Here is a 23,738-nt window from a genome sequence, read left to right on the forward strand (position 1 = left end):
CACTTCTGAATGTGACTTTGGTGGGGTTTCTGTCTCAACGCTCCTGCCTCTAAACTGGCCAACATGGAGGGGCATTTAAAGGCAGAACAAACAAAACAAGCTCTAACACCTAAAAATCAGGCATTTTTGAACTGCAGTGTGCATGAGATGCAACTGCATCTGAAAGAAGTTCAAAGAAGCTGCTCCTACAGGCTTTTGAACTTTTTTCAGCTCTTCATTTTTTTTTTCTGCCTGGAAACTCCCATCCATGTTAGCCAATGTGTCCATGCACACTATGGCTTTTTTCAGGAGTTTACAGGCATGTGCTCCTACAGGCAGGGGGGTGGGAAACGCGCGAAAAAGCATCAAAGAGCTTGAAAATGCCCCTTAGGGCTCATGCACGCTGCAGCTCAAAAAAGCTTCTTTCACAGGCATTTGAGCTTTTTTCTCTGCCTTTTTATTTATTTTTAAGCATTTTTGTTTTTTCCCGCAAACTTTTCCCTTAGCTCATTCCTCCCCACCCCCCTTCTTCTTTTTTTTTTTTTTTTTTCTCTTGTGCTTTTTTGTGCATTTTTCTGCATTTGGATGTCCTTTTTTTTTTTTTTTTTTTTTTTTTTTTTTTTTTTTTTTTTTCTGCTCGAAAGCTCCTCTCAAAAACACCAAACTAATGGGGGGGGGGGGGGGGGGGTCTGCCTGTAAGAGCATATGTCTGTAAACCCACAAAAAATCCATAGTGAGCATGGACAAATTGGCTAACGCTACCCTTGAGGGAAGTTTCCAGGCAGACAGAGCGCTCAAGAACGCTCAAAAGCTTGTAGAAGCGGCTTCATAGAGCTGCAGTATGCAAGAGACCTTCTAGAACAATATGGTTAGAACACTCGGTCATGTAACAAATTGCCTTGTTTGTTTTAATTTGAGTTTATTTCCAACAGTCTTTTGCCATCATGGTTTAAGCCCCTGTTCACAATAAGCCGACCTGTGAGGCGACCTGGTCGCCTCCCATAGGGAAGCTGCGGACCCGTTCTAATAGGAGTGACACAAGTCGCTCCGACTTAGAAAAAGGGTCCGGAGCTTCTTTGGGGCGACCAGGAGGCGACCGCCATAGACTTCAATGTTATGAAGTCCGTGGCGGCCGCCCCGAGGTCGCGGCGTGCTGCTCGCACCGCAACCTCGGAGGTCGCGGTGCGAAGTAGCGTCGCCCCTATGTGAACGGGGGCTAAATATGCCTTTTTCAACCAGGATGCCTTAAGGTTTCTTCAGGGGTGCCTTGGCAAAATGCCTAAAAAATTGTATTCAAGCCAGCTTGTGGATGAAGGCTGCCTTTAGTTACTGTCACAGGTTTTCATTGTACACCATTACAACCTTCTAGCTGCCGACGTCCTAACGACTAATGGCATCATCAGTTGATAAGGAGGATGCCAGTCGCCTGCACAGCATCCTTGTTTGACCCTCTAATGCCCCTCTCCATCAGCGGTGGGGTCACATCAGCTCAGTGATGGAGAAACATTGGAATACTAGTCAGTACCAGTTTGCAAAAGTGTATTTGCTTTGGAAGATTAAATCACCTCTAATGGGTGTCCTACTTGGACTTATGGATGTTGCTGCATTATGTAAAACTGTTAGAATAGTTTTTACATTTTTGAATGGGGCGCCTCGAGACTTTCCAATTTTGAAGGGTGCCTTGACTGAAAAAAGGTTCAGAAACACTGGTTTAACCACTGCTGGACCTGAACATTTTACCCCCTAATGGCCAGGCCATTTTTAGCTATACGGCAATGCGTTACTTAAACTGACAATTGTGCGGTCGCACGACGATGTACCCAAATAAAAAATTGATGTCCTTTACTCCCACAAATAGCTTTCTTTTGATGGCATTTGATTACCCCTGCGTGGGGTTTTTTTTTTTTTTTTTTTTGCTATTTTATGCATTTTTTTTTCTTTCTGCTATAAAACATTCCCAATAAAAAGTTTAAAAATCAAATTTTTTTTCATAATTTTTAGGTCCATATGTATTCTGCTACATATTTTTGGTTACAAAAAAAAATATCCCAATAAGTGTATATTGATTGGTGTGCGCAAAAGTTATTGCATCTACAAACTATAGGAAAGATTTTATGTTCTTTTTACTTACGGAGCGGACCGCATTGCGATCTGCTCCGGCACTTTTTTTTTTTTCTCGGAGTGGATGACACTTGTATCATCCACTCCGTATGTCCGCATATCATCCCATCTGTTTGCGGATGATATACGGACATAATGTATGTCTATAGGTATTGCGGATGTCAGCGGATGACACCGCTGACATCCGATTTTGCATCTGTTCTGTTTTTTTAAACTGAACAAAAATGGGGTTCTGTTCCGTTCCAAAAAACGGAACAGAACTGAAAGGAAGAAAATCGGATGTCAGCGGATGGTCATCCGCTGACATCTGCAATGCCATTGACATACATTATGCCCGTATATCATCTGCAAAAAAATAGGATGATTTACGGACATGCGGGATGCCCGTGTGAAAGGGCCCTTATTTATTTTTACTAGTAATGGTGGCGATCAGTGTGGTGTGTGGTTTGGTTTTTTTTTTTTTTTTTTTTGCGGGATTGAGGCGGACAGATCGGACACCTAACTGACATTTTTGTAGGGACCATTGACATTACTACAGTAATCAGTGCTAAAAATATGCACTGTTACTGTACAGGGTTGATCCAAAGGGTAAAATGTGTGCCTAGGGGGTGCTTTCTAACTGGGGGGGGCTTGTTGGATAAACACAGAGACCAGTTTTTCTAAATAGGAGGAACACACAATCCCTGTGTTCATTACTGACAGAACAGCGGCCTGCTGTGTTTACATCGGCAGACTGCTGTTCTGTCTCCACGGGAAGTGATCGTGGGTGCCCGGCAGACATCGCAGCCGCCGGACCCGCTGATTGGGTCCCCCAGTGGCCAATTGTGTGCCCCCCACTAGCTGTTCCACAAAACGATGTACAGGTACGTCGTTTTGCAGGACAGAGCTGACCTGCCGCCAGAGATGTATAGTAACGAAGTACAACTACTTAAGTACTGTACTTAAGTACCGAAATGCGGTATCTGTACTTTCCTAGAGTAGAATTTTTTTCTCCTACTTTTACTTCACTACATTTTTTCGATGATTTCGATACTTCTACTCAAGTATTTTTTTTTTTTGTGCTGCATAGTTACTCGTTACTTTTAAAAAAATTACCACTGCCAGAACAGTAGATGGCAGGTTTCATGAAGTTCAAAAAAATGTGTATAATGTCATTTGTAAATCAGCGCATAGGAAAATAAAGGCTGTGTATAATAAAAGCTGCTATACCAAATCTTTCCAATAAAAAGAAAATATGAAACAAACAAATAAATGGTGCTACAGCGCTTAAAGTGCATCAAGAAACTACTGACAAACACAGGTAAATCATTTGAAATAATAAAAAACAATATGATGTTCAAACTTTTGACTTCTTTCTTTAATAACTACATAACACAGTACTTGTACTTCTACTTTCAGTACTTAAGTAAAAAAAATGTTGAATACTTTAGTACTTCTACTTAAGTAACTTTTTCTGCGAGCACTTCCACTTCTACTCAAGTCACTTTTTGATCGAGCACTTGTACTTTTACTCAAGTAGAAATTTCGAGTACTTTATACAAGTCTGCCTGCCGCAGTATACGTAAGGCTGCTGGTCGGCAAGTGGGTACATTTCTTAGTAGATACATCTAATGGGCTATAGTTAAACAAAAATGAACTCCTAAGATTGTTTTGGGGTTACGTCTAAAATGTATTTGGTGCCTTCTGTTTATCCCATTATAGGGATACATTATTTTGCTGCACTATATCTGGTGCCGATAATTTATCAAAGTGCTTACTGGCGAATATTGATCATATGCAGAACTGTGTTCTGAGTTCCGGTTCAGACTGGTGCGATGAAGGAAACCCTGCGATTCTGGTGTGAATTCGCACATCGCGACCTTAATCGCACACTGGTTCACACTGAGCTCTGCCAACTGCTGGGGGTGTCAGTGTAAAGTTAATGACTCCCCCGGATCGCATTCGCAGATCGCCGTGCGAACTGAAAATTGTGCAGGAATCGGATCGCATAGGTGTGAACACCCATATGATCTGATTCCAGTGCGGACCAAAAAGGGGTCCTGCAGGGTCCATATAGTTTGTATGACATTGCATGTTCTCTGCACATCAATACGGTGCGACTCATATGTGATGTCTGTCATCACACAAGTGTGGACCCAGCCTTAACCCTGTTAGATGCCTGACTGAGTTTGGCTTCAACTTTCAAATCACGGACTCAGAACAAACTTGCAGCAAATGAAAGTCAGGAAGGCCTCTTGCACACGATACTCCTGTTTGAGCATCTCGCAGCTTGAAAAAGCCCAGTACGTTTTTTTTTTTTTCTGAGCTGAAGTACAGGCACATTGCATTAATTGCAATGTGCCTGTGCACACAGGCGCATAAACAAGCGCTGTGCATTCTTCAATAAGAACAAAATAGAAAAATCTGCATTTTTGGTCAGTAATTTAAGCCTCAATGCACGCAAATACATAAAAAAAAAAAAAAAAAAAGTCTGGAAAAAGTAGATTCTCAAACAAGAGTATTGTGTGCAAGAGGCCAAAAGGAGATGCTCAAACAGGAGTACCATGTGCAAGAGGCCAAAATGTCTGAATATCTTATCTACGATTGCTCCATTTTTGATTCAAAGTATTGAAGCCAAAGCATCGCTATGACGGCCAGACGACTAGCATTTTCAGAATAAGCAGGGCAGCCAACATATTCCTTTAATTACAAGTGCTCTTTAATGTGGTTGTTTTAATTTTCTAGCCTTCTATTGAGGGATGAAAGGGAGGAACTGGCTTTTGTGGCCAGACTTTTCATTTTACTGGAACTGATTGTCAAGGGACGAGGGGCTTCAGTTACGACCGAGTGTCAAGAGAACAAAGGGCCTGTACTACACGACCAGCAGACCACTGAGCATGTGCCACACACAGTATACATTCACCTTAGATGTTTGTAGAAATTTTCAAATGAGACACTTCTAGTGCTATCAGTATATAAACCGTATAGTCTCTGCAGAGCTGAGAAGGAGCCATGGTACTCTGCAGAGAAATTTGAGCAATGGGTGGGGGAGAGATTTGGTGTAAGAGGTCTCTTCAAGCCACTACAGAGGGAGTCAAATCTGCCTCTTTGGTTTATAGTAGTCTTCTTTCATCCATATCGTCCCTGGTATTGACTGTATTTACTACTAGTGGCTCTGTGAGAGCTTTAGAGCCGGTCCGCACTAGCGCGACTTGTCAGCCTGACAAGCCGCGGTCCATTGACCGCTACAGGACCCGTTCTAATAGGAGCGACACAAGTCACTCCGACTTAGAAAAAGGGTCCTGTACTACTTCGGGGCGACCTCGGAGCGACTTGCATAGACTTCCATTATGTGAAGTCCCTGCAAGTCGCTCCGAAGTCGTGGTGCATGGCAATGCACAAGTCGCCCCCGAAGTAGTACAGAGTTGTCGCCTTAGTGTGAACCGACTCTTAAGCCTAGTGTCGACGACATCGGCCAGTTCAATAACAAAGGGCCGACTTTTGGCCCGTGTGTATGGCATCTGGTCTGGTGTGTATGGCACCCGACTCCTGATGAAGAAAAGAACAAGTGGGGTTTACTAGGTTTTAGGATGGCCATCTTTTGCAGGCAGTATAACCATTTTGAGCAATGTGTGCCACAATTTCTTTTTTTGGGGCTAATGGGATAATGAGTATTTTTGATGGACTGATACTGGCTATTCTCACCTTTCCAACATGGAAAATGTGAAATGTGGTGAAAGTCTAACAATGGTTCAAAACAATTAACTCCAGGCAAATCTCCCCCCCCCCCCCCCCCACCCCTTTTTTTTTTTTTTTTTTTTTTAACCTAATCCACCCAAAACTGCAAACGCAGTTAAACCTTTAGGTATCTCTTCTCCTATTGTTGAGCTAATTATGGCACTAGGCATGATAGGGTGTTGGTAATTATCTTGTTGACAGTTACATATTGCCTAAGGTTTATGTATGAACAACTAGGGCAAACTTTCCCTTAATATAAAATTAATGTTCTTATTGCTGAGGCCACTGACCACAGGGCTGTAGCTTCTTCAGATAACATACTTATTAACTCTGTTCTCTTGGTTATGAAGCTGGATACACAGGAGTGTATTGCCCTGGAATTGCACATCAAGGTACAAAGTTGTAAATTTCTGGCAAAGTCATCTTGGACACTTCATTAGCCAATGATGGGTGAATTTTTGTTGTTGCCTGCTGCAGCTGAAGAAGTATCCTTCTTTTAAAGCTATATGATAAGAGTTTTTTTTTTTTTTTTACACTGGTCTTATGTGATGTCAGAGAATACAGGTGATAAGTCAGGCGTCTAAGAAGATTCCAACATACTCAAACACGCACTGATGTTTTAAATACGGGTTAGTCATTTGGGTTTTAAAGTGATTGTAAGCTCTTGCGTTTAATATTTAACAAAAAAAACATGTTGTACTTACCTCCTCTGTGCAGTTGGTTTTGCACAGGGAAACCCAAATCCTCCTCTTCTCAGGTCCCTCGCTGCTGTTCCTGGGCCCCTCACTCCTATCAAGTGCCCCCACAGCAAGCAGCTTTTTATGGGGGCACCTGAGCCGTGCTGCAACTGTGTATCCATTCAGACATGGAGCTGCCATTCGGCCCCACCCCCCCACTCTCTCTTCCCTGATTGGCTAACTGACTTCGACAGCCATAGGAGCCAATGGCGTCTTCGGCTGTGTCTCAGCCGATCAGGAGGAAGATTCTCAGATGGCCAAGGGTCTCATGGACATCGCTGGAGAGAGATGGGGCTCAGGTAAGGTTTGGGGAGGCTGCTGCACACAGGCTTTTTATCTTAATGCAAAGAATGCATTAGGATAAAAAGCTTTCTGCCCTTGCATCCCTTTTATTGGTTTTTAATGTAGGAACCAGTTAAATTTGTTGAAGCTGGGTGTAGGGTGTTTAAGTGGGCAGCAATAGTGTCTTTTACTGGCCATGTGAAGCAAATATATTTACTGGTATCTGGTAATTTCTTCTGGTAATTCTTTCTAGTGAACAAGAATATCCTGTTCCAGTCTTTGCAGGCTATGCACAAGCTCAGATATTGGATCCATCCTTTCTCTTAAAGTACTTCCAAATCATTTGGTGGAGGAGATTATGGTGTGGGATTGTTTATCAGGGTTGGGGTTTGGCCCCTTAGTTCCAGTGAAAGGAACCTTTAAGGCGTCAGCATGCCAAGACATTTTGGACAATTTCATGCTCCCAACTTTGTGGGAACAGTTTGGGGATGGCCCCTTCCTGTACCAACATGACTGCGTACCAGTGCACAAAGCAAGGTCCATGAAGACATGGGTGAGCGAGTTTGGGGTGGAGGAACTTGACTGGCCTGCACAGAGTCCTGACTTCAACCCAATGGAACACCTTTGGAATAAGCAGGGATTGCAAGCCAGGCCTTCTTTTCAACATCAGTGCCTAACCTCACAAATTCGCTTCTAGAAGAATGGTCAAACATTCCCATAGACACACTCCTAAACCTTGTGGACAGCCTTCCTAGAAGGGTTGAAGCTGTTATAGCTGCAAAGGGTGGGCCAACTCCATATTGAACCCTACGGACTAAGACTGGGATGCCATTAACCACTCAAGGACCAGGCCTGTTTACAAGTTAAAATCAGCTTTTTTTGCTAGAAAATTACTTTGAACCCCCCAAACATTAGATGGATAATTTTTTTTTTTTTTTAGCAGAGACCCTGTAGAATAAACTGGAGATCGTTGAAATGTTTTCATCACACCGTATTTGCGCAGCGGTCTTTTTTATTTTTTTGGGAAAAAATACACTTTTTTGAATTAAGAAAACAGTAAAGTTAGCCCAATTTTTTTCTATAATGTCAAAGATGTTACGCCGAGTAGATACCCAACATGTCCTGCTTCAAACTTGCGCACGCTGGTGGAATGGCAAAAAACGGTACTTAAAAATCTCCATAGGCGGCACTTTAAAAATGTCTACAGGTTACCAGTTTAGAGTTACAGAGGAGTTCTAGGGCTAGAATTATTGCTCTTGCTCTAAGGATCGCAACAATACCTCACATGTGTGGTTTAAACACCATTTACATATGTGGGAGCGACTTGTATATACGTTCGCTTCTGTGTGCAAGCTAACAGGGACATAGCTCTTTTGTTTTTTGTTTGTTTTTATTTTTATCTTTTCTAATTTTTACACTGTCCCTTTTTTTTTTTTTTTTTTTTTTTTTTTTTTTCTTTAATTTGATCACTTTTATTCCTATTACAAGGAATGTAAACATCCCTTGTAATATAAATGAGCAGGATAGGACCTCTTTAATGTGAGATCTGGGGTCAAAAAGACCTCAGATCTCAACATTTACACTAAAAGAAAGTCTTCTTTTTTTTTTTTTTTTTTTTTCATGATGGAAAAAAAATGGGCCCTTTTTAAGGCCATTGGGAGGAAGCGACGTATGACGTCACTCCGGTCTGCCAAGGCCATAGTCGAGTGGGGGCATTTTGCCCTCACTCGACTTCTGCCTAAGAGGAGAGAAGATCGGATCATTTTTCCCCGCTACCGATGGCTCCGGTAAGTGGGGAAAATGACCGGGAACCGGGGGGGGGGTGACCTCTCCTGCGGCCCATGATGGTGAATCCGCTGCTGGGACCACCCTTATGTTAAAGTGGACCGCCCGCTGTTTAAAAAAAAAAATCTATCTGCTGCCAGTACCCCGGTATTTAACGTCAAAATACCGATGTGTGTGTGTGTGTGTGTGTGTGTGTGTGTGTATGTATGTGTATGTATATGTATATATATGTATATATATATATATATATATATATATACACAGTGGGCAGTCTGGAAATGGTTAAAGTTCATGTGCGTGTAAAGGCAGGTGTTCCAATACGTTTGGTAATATAGTGTGTATTTGATTATATTATATATTTCTTTTTTCAAATGCAAACTATAGTTAGAGTTTTGCCTACTACTAGTGGTGTTGCGCTCAGGCTATATATATATATATATATATATATATATAATTTCTTTTTGGTAGGAAAATGTATTTCACGAATGCACATACAAACAGTAGCTACATGCTTGGACCACTACCTTTTTTTTTAAAATGTTATTTAAATTTATTAAATGCATTTCAACATATACAAAGTTTGTAGAGTCAGTCGTCTCCAGCATGCTTCATTTGTTAAAATGAAGGTTCTATTGAGAAAGGATGATAATTTTTTCACTAAGTAGGGATTCAGCAAAGTTTTTAGGTCATCTTTAAATGTATGCCAGTCACGAGCGTGCACAATTTTTGGGCATATGATGAAAACCTGTATAAGCAGGGAGTACTTTCAGTGTGAAATCGGTCAGCAGATCCACTGAAATTTAAATACAAATGTTTAACTTTTTGCACAAAAGCGAACCTTCACATTAAAGGGCCAATAGTGAGGCTTAAGAGGCAGGAGGGGTGGAGCCTAACTCAACTGTAATAGAAAGGGGAAAAATATACAGAAAACTTCATCTGTCTAGATCTCTGGATCCACTAATCTTTTACACCTGTGGTTTTTACTAAATACAACTTCTGCTTATCTATTATTATTATTATTATTATTATTATTATTATTATTATTATTATTATTATTATTATTATTATTATTATTATTATTATTATTATTATTTTTTTTTTTTTTTTTATCATTTACCCAATTTATTTGGCCTTTTTGTGACCAGTTTACTTTAAATTGGCCTTTGACGTGTTATGTATTTTATTTTCCTTTTAGTATCTTTAGTTTGGACAAATAAAAAAAATGTTAGTCTTGAAGTCAAGCCAATTCTTCCTCCACCAATTTTTTCTTTCTTCAGAAAGTTTAGAGTCCCTTTAGTAAACTTGTGAAACCACTTTCTGTAATTGCATTTCTTTTCTTTTAATAGGGTCATTTATTTGCTGCTGGCTGCATTACAAATGTGTATGTGTTTTCTGCTAATTATTTCTGGCACCAGAAAACAGACTGACACTTGAAAAACTGTTTAAAGTTGGTGAGCTCAGCTAATTTAAGGGAATAGTGTATATTTTATATTTCAAGAAAAAGTATTTATTGGTTTATGTTGCATAATTTGTTTTTATGGTTTGTTGGATATCTAGTTATGTGGAAGGCTCCGTTCACACCTATACAGGTGTAACAGTCACACAAGCATTTTTGCGTGCCATTTTGAGGATGCTCAATAGGGTTTAGGTCTTGAGACATGCTAAGCCAGACCATGACCTTTTAGGGCTCTTTCACACATGGAGTCCGTCGGACGGACTCAGTTTTTCTCAGCGGGGAATTGATAGGCCGATCCCCCGCTGAGCAGAAGGATGACAGCTGTTATCTGCGCTGTATGCGGAGACAAAGCTGTCAGGTCCCCATGCATATCTATGGGGGAATCGGATGGGAACGGACAGTCTGTCCGTTCTCATCTGATCCGCAGGACGGATGGAAAATAGGGTTTCCATCTGTCCAGATTTGACGGATCGGATGTCAGCGGACATGTCTCCGCTGACATCCGATGCCCCATAGAGATGCATGGGGTGACCGTTCAGATCCGCCAAAAAAATTGACGGGCGGATCTCAACGGTCTGCTTGTGTGAAAGGGGCCTTGCCCTCAGCTTCTTTAGAAAGGCAGTGGTCATCTTGGAGCTGTGTTTGGTGTCGTTATGTTGGAATACTGCCCTGCAGCCCAGTCTCCGAAGGGAGGAGATCATGCTCTGCTTCAGTATGTCACAGTACATGTTGGCATTTATGGTTTCCTCAATGAACTGTAACTCCCCAGTGTCGGCAGCACTCATGCAGCCCCAGACCATGATACTCCCACCACCATGCTTGACTGTAGGCAAGACACAATTGTCTTTGTACTCCTCACCTGGTTGCCGCCACACACGCTTGACACCATCTGAACCAAATATGTTTATTTTGCTCTCATCACACCACAGGACATGGATCCAGTAATCCATGTCCTTAGTCTGCTTGTCTTCAGCAAACTGTTTGCGGGCTTTCTTGTGCATTATCTTTCCCTTCTGGGATGACAGCCATGCAGACCAATTTGATGCAGTGTGCGGCGTATAGTCTGAGCACCGACAGGCTAACCCTCCATTTACACTGTTATACAAGCACTACTTTACAGTGTTGTCACATGAAAAAATATGATAAAATATTTTACAAACATGTGAGGGAGATGCTGTATATTGTAGGCCTTGTTCCCCTCTGCTTGCTGTGGCTCCTTCCTCCCTACATCACTACTAATCCTGTAGTGATGTGAGGGCTTGAGGAGGAAACCACATCACACAGCAGGGGACAAGGAATCTTGACACATCTAGAAATCCCTGAAGGCAGGTGATATTGGTGGCAAGGAGGGGTTAGTATTAACACTTTTTTTTTTCTTTTTTTTCTAGCAGGCTTGGCTTTGGTTTGGGACTTAAAAATAGCATAAGGGTCTCTTTAAGCAAGGATACAGATAACCATCCCAGATCCTACTTTTAGTTTCCAAAACAAGCTTTTTAATTCCTGACCGGTTCCCTTTAAAAAGGCAAGTCTCTGCATTGAATAGGAAATATGTTACACTGTGCCGTGATTGTAGGCTCAGTAATATCGCCTCTATTGTGTCACTAGATCCAAGTGAATAGAGAGGTTGAATAATACAATAATTGCATCCATTGGGTTGGGAAATTGCACTTGTCAAAGACTTTAATGGAATGAAGATATGAAACAAAATCGTCTGCAGGGACAGTTGTATAGCTCAACCTGCCAGGGCCACAGAACAATATGAGCCAGGGCTTCTGAGCTATAGTATTGTACCCACTGCTTAAGAATTAACATCTCCTAGAAGTCCCTCTGCATATGGCATGCCCACCCCTTTACCTGCTGTTCCTAAAGCCTCCCAGTCTCTCTCTTCTTCTCTTCCATGCATGTCCCCTCTACTTCAGGATTCCACCACCAATAGTTATATTGTGGCTTTCCAAAGACCTCTGTATGTGCGACTTTCCTGGAGCAGTTTAGGTTTAAAGTGATGGTTATGCAAAGGACAATTGGATATGGATGTCCCTGGGATCAGGGACACATTGTAACTGTAGACTTTGCTACACCTGTTCCTAAGGCACTGTGAACTGGCCCTCAACAGCAAGCGTCATTTTCTGTAGACAATTGCATGTCGATAAGGTGTACATCTAGTGGAAAGCATTCTTCCTTCTTTTTTGTTTTATTTTATTTCTTTTTCTTCTTTTATAGCAGTTGAGAGAGAGGTATGACCCAAGCTTAAGGATAGATATTCCAGCATTGTAGGACATCCGTGTATGAGTCCTGCTGGTTGAATTGCTTGGTCTTCATCAGTGTAAAACCACGGTACACCATATATTTTATATTCAACTTTTGTTCCAGGTTCCTTGTGACTTGTAGATTGTGCTGACGTGCTGCTGAATTCTATGGTGACTCCACTTAGCCCTAGATGTGAAGTGGAGTCAAAATATATGTAGTAATGCATTTGATTTCTTTTTTTTTTTTTTTGGCCCCTAGTGCCTGAAAACATGTTGGCTTGACAGCTGCATGCAGTGCTATAAAACTTGACTGCTCTACAGTCCTGTACCTCTGACTTGAAAAATTGGTGTGCTGATTTGGTGAGAAAATCTTAAATATAAATGTATAAAAAAAAAAAATGTCCCAAAAGATAACATACCACTCACGGGTCATGAAAGATAAATACACAATGATATGGTTTATTCCACAAGGCACCAGGTCATCTTTCTTGTTGAAATAAACCTTATCCTGTGCGTGTTCACCTTTCAAGCCCTGTGAATGCCGCCTTATCTTTTGGATTATACGTATCTCATGCTTTGCTGAGCACCTGGGCTCATTTTTCCTGTGTGTGTATGTATATATGTGTATGTATGTATGTATGTGTGTGTGTATGTATATATATATATATATATATATATATATATATATATATATATATATAAATTTTTTTTTTACGATCTCATTTTTCACATAGTTAATGTTTAAAAAAAGGTTGGTGCGCTAAACATAAATCAAAATTGTGTGATGATTCAATCAAATTTGAAAACACAATTTGTGATTTGGTGCAAACAATGTGAACCAACAAATAATGAATAAAGTGTTGAATAAAGTTCAAAACTAATGTCCATCATTATAAAACCCAAAAGAATGTCCATCGTGCAACTTCTGTAGTGGTGAAAAAGATGCTGAAAATCAAATCCACCAATGTGATATCCAGGTGAAATGATTCCTACCACCGACAGGGTAATCTTCTTACCAAATAAATATAATAAAGTGCGTAAGTTATCCACAATAGCCAGTAGAAATAGGAGCAAATCCCATGCAGAATCACCCTGTGTAACAAAACACTGATGGACCTCTTACCAGTTGAAAATGTATTAAGCACTGGGAATATGTTCTCCACAAATCAAGACACTGCTGGTTGGCTGAATATGGATATGGAAATTTTATATATAATATAATTTTATTATTTATTTTTTTTCATATGATGAATGGTAAACATCACTTGCAACATTTGTATAGTGTATGCATGTAGCCAGCCAGACTCCCGGAAATGCAGAATTCCCCAGGCAGCTGCAATAACCCCTATATTTCCCTCATTTAATGTCTCTGTAATAATCATAAACATGAGGGGAAACAGATGTCCCTCTGGAATTGACCACTGGTCACCAGTTAAGATGTGACTAGTTTATGCATCTCTTGACGCTTGACATGCCCTGCAGTAAATTGAGGAAGTTTGTCTCGGTTGTACATTTTTTCAGTTTTTCCAGGCCTGTCTGCGCTTTCTTTTCCATATATCACTAATGTTCTGCTCAAATTGGAACCTGAAGAGTGCGTGGCGCTGGTCCGTAGCGCAGAACTTTAATTTTAAACACCTGTGTGAGGGGAAAAAGCTAATTTCATGCAGTCAGATTCCATTGTGTTTGCAGTTCAGGTTAATAAAGGTCACCGGCCTGGTTGCTTTGGACAACAGCCTCCCTTTTTTTTTTTTTTTTAACCCCCTTCTATTCATATTAGCTGACCTTAAAATAAATCTCTAAGGGAGCAGAAAGGTTTTGGCTGTCAGGAGCTTAGATGAGGTAATGGATGGAAGCGTTTTGATATATACAGAATATCTTTGAAGGGTCATCAAATGTAAATATTTCTTTTCAAAGCTAAAGAAAAAAATATGTGCCCTATTGCCGTACACAGCTTTTGGTGCACACTATTTGTAAATGTCTGGTGAGATCCGTCCGATCAATTTCAAAGCAAAATAATTGATCTGATCATGTTTTTGTAGTACCACGCTGAATGCGTTAAAGCAGGAGGCGTCCAAGACGGAAGTCCTGTAGTTAATGTAATTTTTTTTTTTTTTTTTTTAGGATAAGGCCCCTTTCACACATGCGGTCCGTTTTTTTTTTTTTTTTTTTTTTTTTTTTTCATCCATCCGTTGACAAATGAATAACGGACATCAATGCATCTCTATGGAAAAACGGATGACAACAGATGATCATCCGTTTTCATCCGCTTACGTCAATGTCTGTTTTTTGGAACGGATGAATGCCCTATTTTTTTCATCCGTTAAAAAAAAAACAGATGTAAACGGACAAACGGTCCGTTTTTTTTTTTTTTTTTTTTTTTTTTTCATCCATTTTTGCATTGGTAGTGAATGTAAAAAAAAAAAAGGATGCAAAAACGGATGAAAAACTGATACATTTTGATGTGACTGAACCGTCTGTGTGAAAGGGGCCTAAGTTCACCTCTAAGGCCCCTTTCACACATACGGTCCGTTCAGTTCATCAGTTCAGTCATTTCAAAATGTATCCGTTTTTTTTTTTTTTTTTTTTTTCATCTGTTTTTTTTTTTTTTTTCTACATCCACTACCAATGCAAAAACGGACCGTTTGTCCGTTTTTTACATCCGTGTTTCGTCCGATCCGTTTTTTTGACGGATGAAAAATAAGGCATTCATCCGTTCTAAAAAACGGACGTTGACGGAACGGATGAAAACAGATGTTAATGGATGATCATCCGTTGTCATCCGCTTTTACATGGAGATGCATTGATGTCCGTTTGTTCATCCGTCAATGGATGGACGAAAAACGGACAAACGGACCATATGTGTGAAAGGGGCCTAAGAAAAAAAATATTAAATGTAAATATTTTTGCAAGTGCATTTATTATTTTTCCTACAGCCTGCAAAGTATTGCTATCAAGATGGTGGGTGCAATGTCCAGCTTCTGCACACTCTCCTCCAAGATTTCTGTCCATACCTCTGTAGAAAGCTTGAAGGAGTATAAATGGACTACAAGGGCTCTGATGAATGCACTCGTAGTCCATTGAGAACTACAAACCACTGCGGCAGATGAGATTTGTAGTTTTATTTTTAAATGTTTTTTTATTGAAAAGGAACCGGTATACAACAATAGTACAAATCAATACAGTAAGTACACAGTATGCAGTGCTACAGGAAGCATTGCGTAGAGATGGATAGTAACTTGGAATCAATCAGTGAGATAACAAAGGTCATATCTAACCATACCATAGCTGCAAACCCCTTACTAGTCTCTCACATTGGCTAGGGGGGTCTGCTACGTTGGGATTGAAAATGATAGACCTGGGATATTGAAACTGAGAACACTATGAGGTGCGTACCATCGCCTACCTATTTCGTATACTGTCATTTAGTTAAACCAGGGGTGGGGAACCTACGTCCCGGGGGCCGTATGCGGCCCTCAAAGTCATTTGGTCCGGCCCCCCGTGCAGCGGAGTCTGTGTCTCTCAGCTGATCTGTCAGAACGAAGCCAATGCTTCCTGTATAGTTCCGGTGTTCCGTGAGAATTACCTACCCCTGAGAAAAACCTACCCTCGTCACTTCCGGTTCACGGCAGTGTGTGTAACGCGAGCAGTTACATTAAAACAGCTGTGCTGCAATGCGAGTCATCTCTGCTCCTGTCCCTGTCACTACCCTGATCTTGGCTAGTAAATATAAAAGCGGCGGCGGCTGTATGAAAATATAAATCACGGAGCCGAGAGCCGCTTTTATATTTACTAGCCGAGAGCACGGAAGTGACAGGGACAGGAGCGGAGATGACTGATATTGCAGCACAGCTGTTTTAATGTAACCCCCGCGTAGGTAGGTTTTTTCACGGACACAGTGATCGGCTCATACTAGTGCGCATGCGCACTAGTCAGCTCCTCAGCTGTTCTATTAGGTATCCGGGGCTGTGAGCATGCGCACTGCTGCGCTGCTCAGCTGTTCCTGGCCGGAAGTGACGAGGGTAGGTTTTTCTCACGGGGTAGGTAATTCTCACGTTACACCGGCTCCATTCTGACAGTCTGAGTGAGTCACAGGCGGAGTGATATCAAATGCACTCCACCTGTGACCAATACAGGAAACATCGCCTCTTCCTCCAGCGCGGCGCCACTGCTAGCCAGCATTTCCCGCCAGCAGCACACACAGCAGTACCAGCCTGAGCCGGCAGTACCCACAGTACCAGCCTGAGCCAGCAGTACCCACAGCACAGTACAAGCCAGCAGTACCAGCCTGAGCCAGCAGTACCCACAGCAGTACCAGCCAGCTGTACCCACCAGCAGTACCAGCCAGCTATACCCACCAACATTACCCGCCAGCAGTTCTTTTCAAAACTTACCACCACAAAGTCGACTGCGCTCCAGACTGACCGACGCAAACCTGGAAAACCAGTTGCGAGTAGCAACATCAATACCAGCTAACATCACACACCTCACCAAAGAGAAGCAGTTGCAGCCATCACATTAGGGGTGAGTTAATTACATTTTTGACCAAATATAACAGGCACATTTTTAAGTTGATAATTTTGTACGGCCCCCGAATGATTTTATAAATACCCAAATGGCCCTCGGTAGAAAAAAGGTTCCCCACCCCTGAGTTAAACCCTAATGGCTGATCAACTACAATTCTGAGGGTAGGGGGGTAATGGTTGAGGTCAGAGCCTAGAGATGTGGAACGGCAACTGGATAACATAATAGTAATTCAATGGGAGGGCGACATCAGAGAGAGTAAGCAGAGTTACGTAGTTAGCACGTGGCTGATCCCTGTCACTCTAGGACAAAATGTGTTCCTGTCAGGATCATCCGGTGAAAATAAAAAGTAAATTGTGGAAGAAAATGGAACTCAACCCCATGCCACCCAGTGGCTATTGCGCTAAATGACCTACAGGTATGTGATTCCGCGCAATAGAGTCGACCTGCCCGAAGTAAATATGCGGTCGGCAAGTGGTTAAGTATAATTCCATGCAACCAGATAATACACAGAATACAGTTCCCATACAGTGATTCACTTTCTTGCCATGCTGCTTAGTCAGCAGGGTGACACCGCTATTTGTTGTGGCAGCTTTGTGTCCTCAATCTGGTCAATCAACGTTGAAATGGCAGTAAGACTATGAGGGGTGTGAATCACAAGGCTGGCTGAATTGCATTACAAATGTTTGACGGATAAAATTGTCATCCTATAAGTATTCTAGCTGAGTATTTTGGGATTTGCCTTGGCATACTGAGACTTGTTTCTGTGTGGTTAGATTGTGCATCCAATAGGGTTCTGTGGAAGGGCATGGTAAACTCATGAATAATGCATCCATAACATATGTAATTGCTCCTGTGACGTATATTAGAAATGCACTGTAGAAAATTAAATTGCAGGCCTAGAACACAGGTGTCACTCTCCAGTAGTAAAAGCATGTGGCTGAACCCTAAAGGGGACAGCTTGTATGATTTTCCTGACATGCAATTCCTGTGGGGATTTACTAATTTGCCTTAAATGCTAATGGTAATGCCGTACACTAAATGTGCACATATATACACCCTATATATGCCATTGTCACCGAGGTTAAAAGTGATAGAAAATCCAAAACTTTACAATTGTTGTCTGAACTGGAATAGAGGGGAAGTCTTCAAATAGGAATACATATATTTTTATTTTTTTTTGGGAGACAAGGGTCTAACTCTCACTATCATGTTACAATCGGACTGTGCAATCTTTATGCAATCCACAATTAAATTTACCAAAATATGTGGTATGAGGCTCTACTGTCTATGAAGGCCCCTTTCACTTAGGCGGACCATTCAGATCTGCTTGTCTGTTATTCAGGCAGATCTGAACGGATGCCCCATGCATCTCTATGGGGCATTGGATGTCAGCGGAGACATGCCTGCTGACGTCCCATCTGTCAAATCTGGATGGATGGAAACCCTATTTTCCATCCGTCCAGAGGATCGGATCGGATGAGAACTGACAGATGGTCCATTCCCATCCGATTCCCCCTGAGAACAGCGGGATCTGACAGCTGTGTCTCCGCGCAATCCGATCAATCCCCCGCTGAGAAAAACTGAGTCCGCCGACGGACTCCCCTGTGTGATGAAAGGGGCCTAAGGCAGGCCCTTGTACAGTCAGATTCTCATGTGTGGGGACCTTTTTAGAAGGGATTTTCTTTTTTTTTTTTTTTTTTTTTGAGACTTCCACTCCTTTTCTGTCACGTTTCCAGAATAGGAAGTGAAAGGAAAGTTCCCCAATGGGACACAAGAAAAAAACTGGCAAGGGTTTTAACCATTCGTTCTCTCCCCATACACTCATGCACACAAGAAAAAGTTTTTAGATTTGATGTTTTTTAAACCTCTGTCAAATATAATATGCATTGAAATGTATTGCGTATACATAGCTAAATTTGAATCTTAAAGTGATAATAAAGGCTTTATTTTATTAAAAAAAAAAAAAAAAAAAAAGGTTATACTTAACCTGCTATGTTCAACAGTGTTTCCTCTCCTTTATAAGAGACAGCGCTGTCTACTCTTCCTTCCTCTGGCTGCCTCCTTAGTATGCTGTGTGTTATGGGGGCACCCATGTGCGCACGCTCCAAAGCCTGTCTGTGTGTGTGTCCATAGACACACATAGCCCAGGTAATCCAAGCCCCCGCACCCTTCTTGCAGGAGTTTGACTGACGGCAGCAGGAGCCTATGACTCCTGCTGCTCTGAGTCTCTTGTGAGATCAGGAAGTAGGAGAGGTGCTGGAGTGGTGGAGGAGCCACGTAAGCATTTTTGGGGTGGGGGGGGGGGGCTAGAACAGGAAGTGGGATGTTCTTCCTTTTTTTTTTTTTTTTTACCTTCATGCAGAGGATACATTAAGGTAAAGAGACTTTTGAGTTTAGAACTACTTTAAGGGGATATTCGCTCAGAGCGCACACGCTGGCTTTTTTTTTTTTTCGTTTTCTACAGTTTGGGTTAGATTCCCTTATTGCATTTGTGAAACCCATAGAAACTTTTGTGTTCTGTATGTGTTACCTTTTTAATAATGCATTGTACGGTTCGATGACAAGGCATGTTTTAAAGGAAATAAATACAACGCGAGCACTTATTTCAAAGTACCACATAAAAAAAAAAAGCAAATTGATCAATAATAGTATCCTAATGATGATTATTGATTTTTGTGCCTCCACCTACAACACTTACTAAAAATCTGAAAGATCAAGGGATGTTCCTTTTTAACACTTAGTTGTCTTTTTGAGAAGGCAGCTCAGAACCTACTGGTTCTTAATGGCAGTGGCGTAGCGTGGGGGGTGCAGGGGGGGCCGGCCGCACCGGGCGCAACATCTGGGGGGGCGCATCTGCAATGTCACTCTGTCTGTCTGACTTTGACATACACAGTTCACACACTGTCTGCGGCTGCTTCCATCTTTAGGCTGGGAGATGTCCAGCGCGGCCTCCCTATGGCTGAAAATGGCGGATCGGGCGGGGCTGGACTGTGCCTCACCTGTCCATTGGTATTGGTGTGGGGTGGCGTTGCAGGCCAAGCCCCGCCTATGCCGCCTCTCCTCACTGCTCAGTCAGTTTAGCAGCGAGTGAGTCAGCAGCCTGGCGCTGGTCTGTCTGCATTGAAAGGGGGCACGCTGGTCACTCTGCATTGAAAGGGGGCACGCTGGTCACTCTGCATTGAAAGGGGGCACGCTGGTCACTCTGCATTGAAAGGGGGCACGCTGGTCACTCTGCATTGAAAGGGGGCACGCTGGTCACTCTGCATTGAAAGGGGGCACGCTGGTCACTCTGCATTGAAAGGGGGCACGCTGGTCACTCTGCATTGAAAGGGGGCACGCTGGTCACTCTGCATTGAAAGGGGGCACGCTGGTCACTCTGCATTGAAAGGGGGCACGCTGGTCACTCTGCATTGAAAGGGGGCACGCTGGTCACTCTGCATTGAAAGGGGGCACGCTGGTCTCTCTGCATTGAAAGGGGGCACGCTGGTCTCTCTGCATTGAAAGGGGGCACGCTGGTCTCTCTGGATTGAAAGGGGGCACGCTGGTCATTCAAACTTGTATTTAGATGCCTTTTACTTTAATTACATCAGTATTTTCACAACAAACAATACATGTGCTTAGGGGGTAAGGGTTTATTTAACTAATCTAGTGGAAGAGATTTGAGTGCTAAAATCCCGCGAGTTAGGGGGCGCAAATTACTTGCCCTGCCCCGGGTGCTGGCAACCCACGCTACGCCACTGCTTAATGGCACACAATGCTGTTGCATTGGTTTTACTTGAATATTTTTTAATAACCGTGCAGTGAGGGGAAAAAAAAATGCAGCGCTTTAATCCAAGCAAATACCCTGGTGTTTTGGAAGCCTCCAGCCTCTGCCACAAGATGTGGACAACAAGTACGCTACAAGTTCCAGCTGAGTGGCAATCCATTTCCTCTTCATTTTTTTTTTTTCCTGGGCCAAATAGGCCTGAAATTTGCCCTAGAGCCATGTCAACATCTGTTTGACTGATTCACATTCCATTTCTCATTGTTGACTGAAAATACTGTAGTGTCCTACACTATAATCCTGGAATCCCAGCACAAAACCTTATCCAACCGCTGGAAACTCCTTTTGCCAGAAGCAGAGATACCATGCCTTTTTGAAATAAATATATAAATCTTCTTTTTTTTTTTTTTTTTTCCCACCCAGTTTGCATCTTTAGGACAGGAACTAAAAGGACATTCTCCCAATGGGAAGACAACAAAAGATAAAAAGGCAGGGTTTTTACCAGGCAGGTTGCATATCACTTATATGTGCCTATAAAAACTGGAGGACTTGTCTAAAGAGACCAATCTAGTTTTATTTTTTCATTTTATTTAATTCATCATGTATATATTTTTTTTTTTTGTGTACTTTGGCTGAATCTTGCAAGGATTTCAATGAAAGAGCTCATGCCTGATAATTTCTTAATATTCAATTTTTTTTTTGCATTCAGATTTTAATAATTGCTGATCATTTTGTTCACACAATATGGTGTTGTAGAACACAAGCCACATTATAGGGTTTTAGAACAGGAGCCATTTTAAAACTTGGGGCTCATTTAGACTTGACGTTGGGAGGTGTTAAAAACAGGTGGTTGAGCTTGTAAAGGCATCGATAGGGGTGTTGTGTCTGCTATGCTTTGCAAAAATTGGCGCTTCTGTCATGTTTAGGCAGTAAGCCTGCTGAACACAACCCATTGGAATCGAGTAGAAGCATCTCAAATTCCCTGCAACCGCATCTCATCGCCTCCTTGCTGCCTGTCAAAAGCCTCTGAAAAGCGATTCAAATGTGGATTACTTTTTAGAGTCTAAAATTGGCCTTAATGTTGTGACTTTTTAGTTGCATTATGCAGCCTACTGTGGTTTCTATAGCTGCTAATAGAAACACATCTCTCTTCTTGCAACTATGTTAGGTAGGATTTCCCATAATCCTAAATCTCTTCTCATAGATTTGGCTCACCACCTCTCTATAAGGCTCAAGATCAAATTAAAGATAGGGGGGGAGGGGAATGTGGGACTGATTGAGTGGTTATAGCGAATGCAGGCCCTCCCATTAAGCACATTCTTTCCACTGACTGTTAGCAAACACATTGGTGTGGCCTTCATTAGTATTTACAGAACAGGAGCAATTGAGAGTCTGCATTAACGTTTGCAAAAATTTCTTGAGGTAAAAGTACAAGCTGCAGTTATGATGGATCCATTTCCTTTTCAAGCTGTTGCTGGATTTGCCACACAGGAGGGGGGTTTTGGGGCCACAGCCTAAATTTATAACTAAACCTAATAGGTGCCTAGCTACAGGGGACAAAGTATTAAATGTATGTTGTCCCATGGGAGCATGGGGGACAGAACAATGTAAAAAAAATTGTAATGATAGCGGGGGTCTAGTGACAGGGTCGCTCTAAAGGATTTCATTTAAATGAAAATCTTCCCAAGTGTATAAGAATCAGCATACTTAGAGCTGTCTCTCCAGTCCAAACCATTGTATAATTCTATAATCCCTTATACATTTTATCACATTACCCACTTTTGTCTGCTGAAAAAAAATAAAAGGTTGCTATCCATTGTTTCTCAAGTTTTCCATTAATGATCTTTCTCTTTACTCTCCAATCATGACCTTTTTGCTTCCCTTTTTAATTTTTCCATTTTTTTTTTTTTTTTTTTTTTTTTTTCTTAATGGATTTTTTATTTTATTTGTGTTTTTTACAGGCGTGGAGTGAGGCTCGTCTCCCCTCGACACTGGAGACCTCATGGATTCCTGTACTCAGCATTAGCCAAGTTGGGATGTTCTCTGGAAGGTCCTTGTTCCTCTGGGGTGTCCTGCTTGGCGCTGCTCTCTCAGCTGCCCGGCCCCCTTCCACCTTGCCGGACCAAGGTAGGACTTTGTTTTCATGTGTTTGTAATGAACCTTGATATTTAGCCTTCAGCATTAAGCTTTTCAGTGTTTAAATTAGGATTTTTTAAGCTAAGAGGGACCTTATCGAACTTCCTTTATGGCATCTCTGTCGCTTTAGTTAAGACGACATGAGGTCCCACTTTGTAAACCTCACTCTTCCATCCTCATTGCTTGTTCTCTGTGTTCAAATCTGATAAACTGAGTGGCCTGGACAGGAGCATTGAGCAGACATTGCTCTTCAGAGGACTCGCAGCCATGTAGACTACTTTAGAGGTAGAGCGAGCTAATAAACCCCCTCCATCCAAAAGGCTTGTACTTGGAAGAGACCAAGTGTACCTGTTAGCTGTTTTTGCTATCGATAGAATCTTGTGGATGTGGAGTAAAGCAGTATTTCTCAAAAATTACAGTTTTCGTTGATAGCTGAAGATGATCTGGAAGTCCAGTGCATTGAGCATAAATTGACTAAGAGCCAGTATTCAAAACCTCTGCTTCCACTGTATGTAAGTGGTGGGTTCAAATTCCACCTATTCTTTTGGTGTCTTGTATCGGCATTGATTTACTAATTACCCTTGTTCGCGGCATGTTGGCCTGCATTGCTATGGTTTTTTATTGGAGTGCATCCAGACTTAATTTTTATATAGCTAGACCTAGATATAAAGGCACCTTTTTTTTTTTTTTTTTTTTTTTTTTTTTTTTTATTCAAAGGAGATACATTTCCCAGTAGCTGCTAATATGGAACTAAGTAGGTTCTCAGCCCAGAGGCACAAACTTAATCCTGCGCAGACTTCCTGTCCTGCCTTTGTCCCAGCAAAGAACTTGTCTTTCCTTTCCATAGCCCCAGGCTGTCTGCACTCCTCTTCTGGGTAAACAGCATGCATACCTCTCTGGCAGCCTGGTGTATATGGAGCAGAACACAGCCCCGGGTTACTGATAGCTGTGTGCACCTACACAGATAGGATTACATACAGATACAAGATAAT

The 23,738-nt window shown here is 41.9% G+C and overlaps 1 protein-coding gene across 2 annotated transcripts in view; it reads left to right on the plus strand.

Annotated features, from left to right (window-relative positions):
• The window catches only part of FGFR1 (fibroblast growth factor receptor 1), a 126,706-nt gene that overhangs the window by 7,829 nt on the left and 95,139 nt on the right, over positions 1 to 23,738 (plus strand). For both annotated transcript variants that reach the window (XM_082255092.1, XM_082255093.1), the window contains exon 2: positions 22,572 to 22,737. In XM_082255092.1, the coding sequence (XP_082111218.1) occupies positions 22,647 to 22,737 (91 nt within the window). In that variant the 5' untranslated portion in view covers positions 22,572 to 22,646. The remainder of the gene's footprint in view (positions 1 to 22,571; positions 22,738 to 23,738) is intronic.

Source organism: Pelophylax lessonae (genome assembly GCF_965119305.1).
Source record: "Pelophylax lessonae genome assembly, chromosome: 4".
Lineage (NCBI taxonomy): Eukaryota > Metazoa > Chordata > Amphibia > Anura > Ranidae > Pelophylax > Pelophylax lessonae.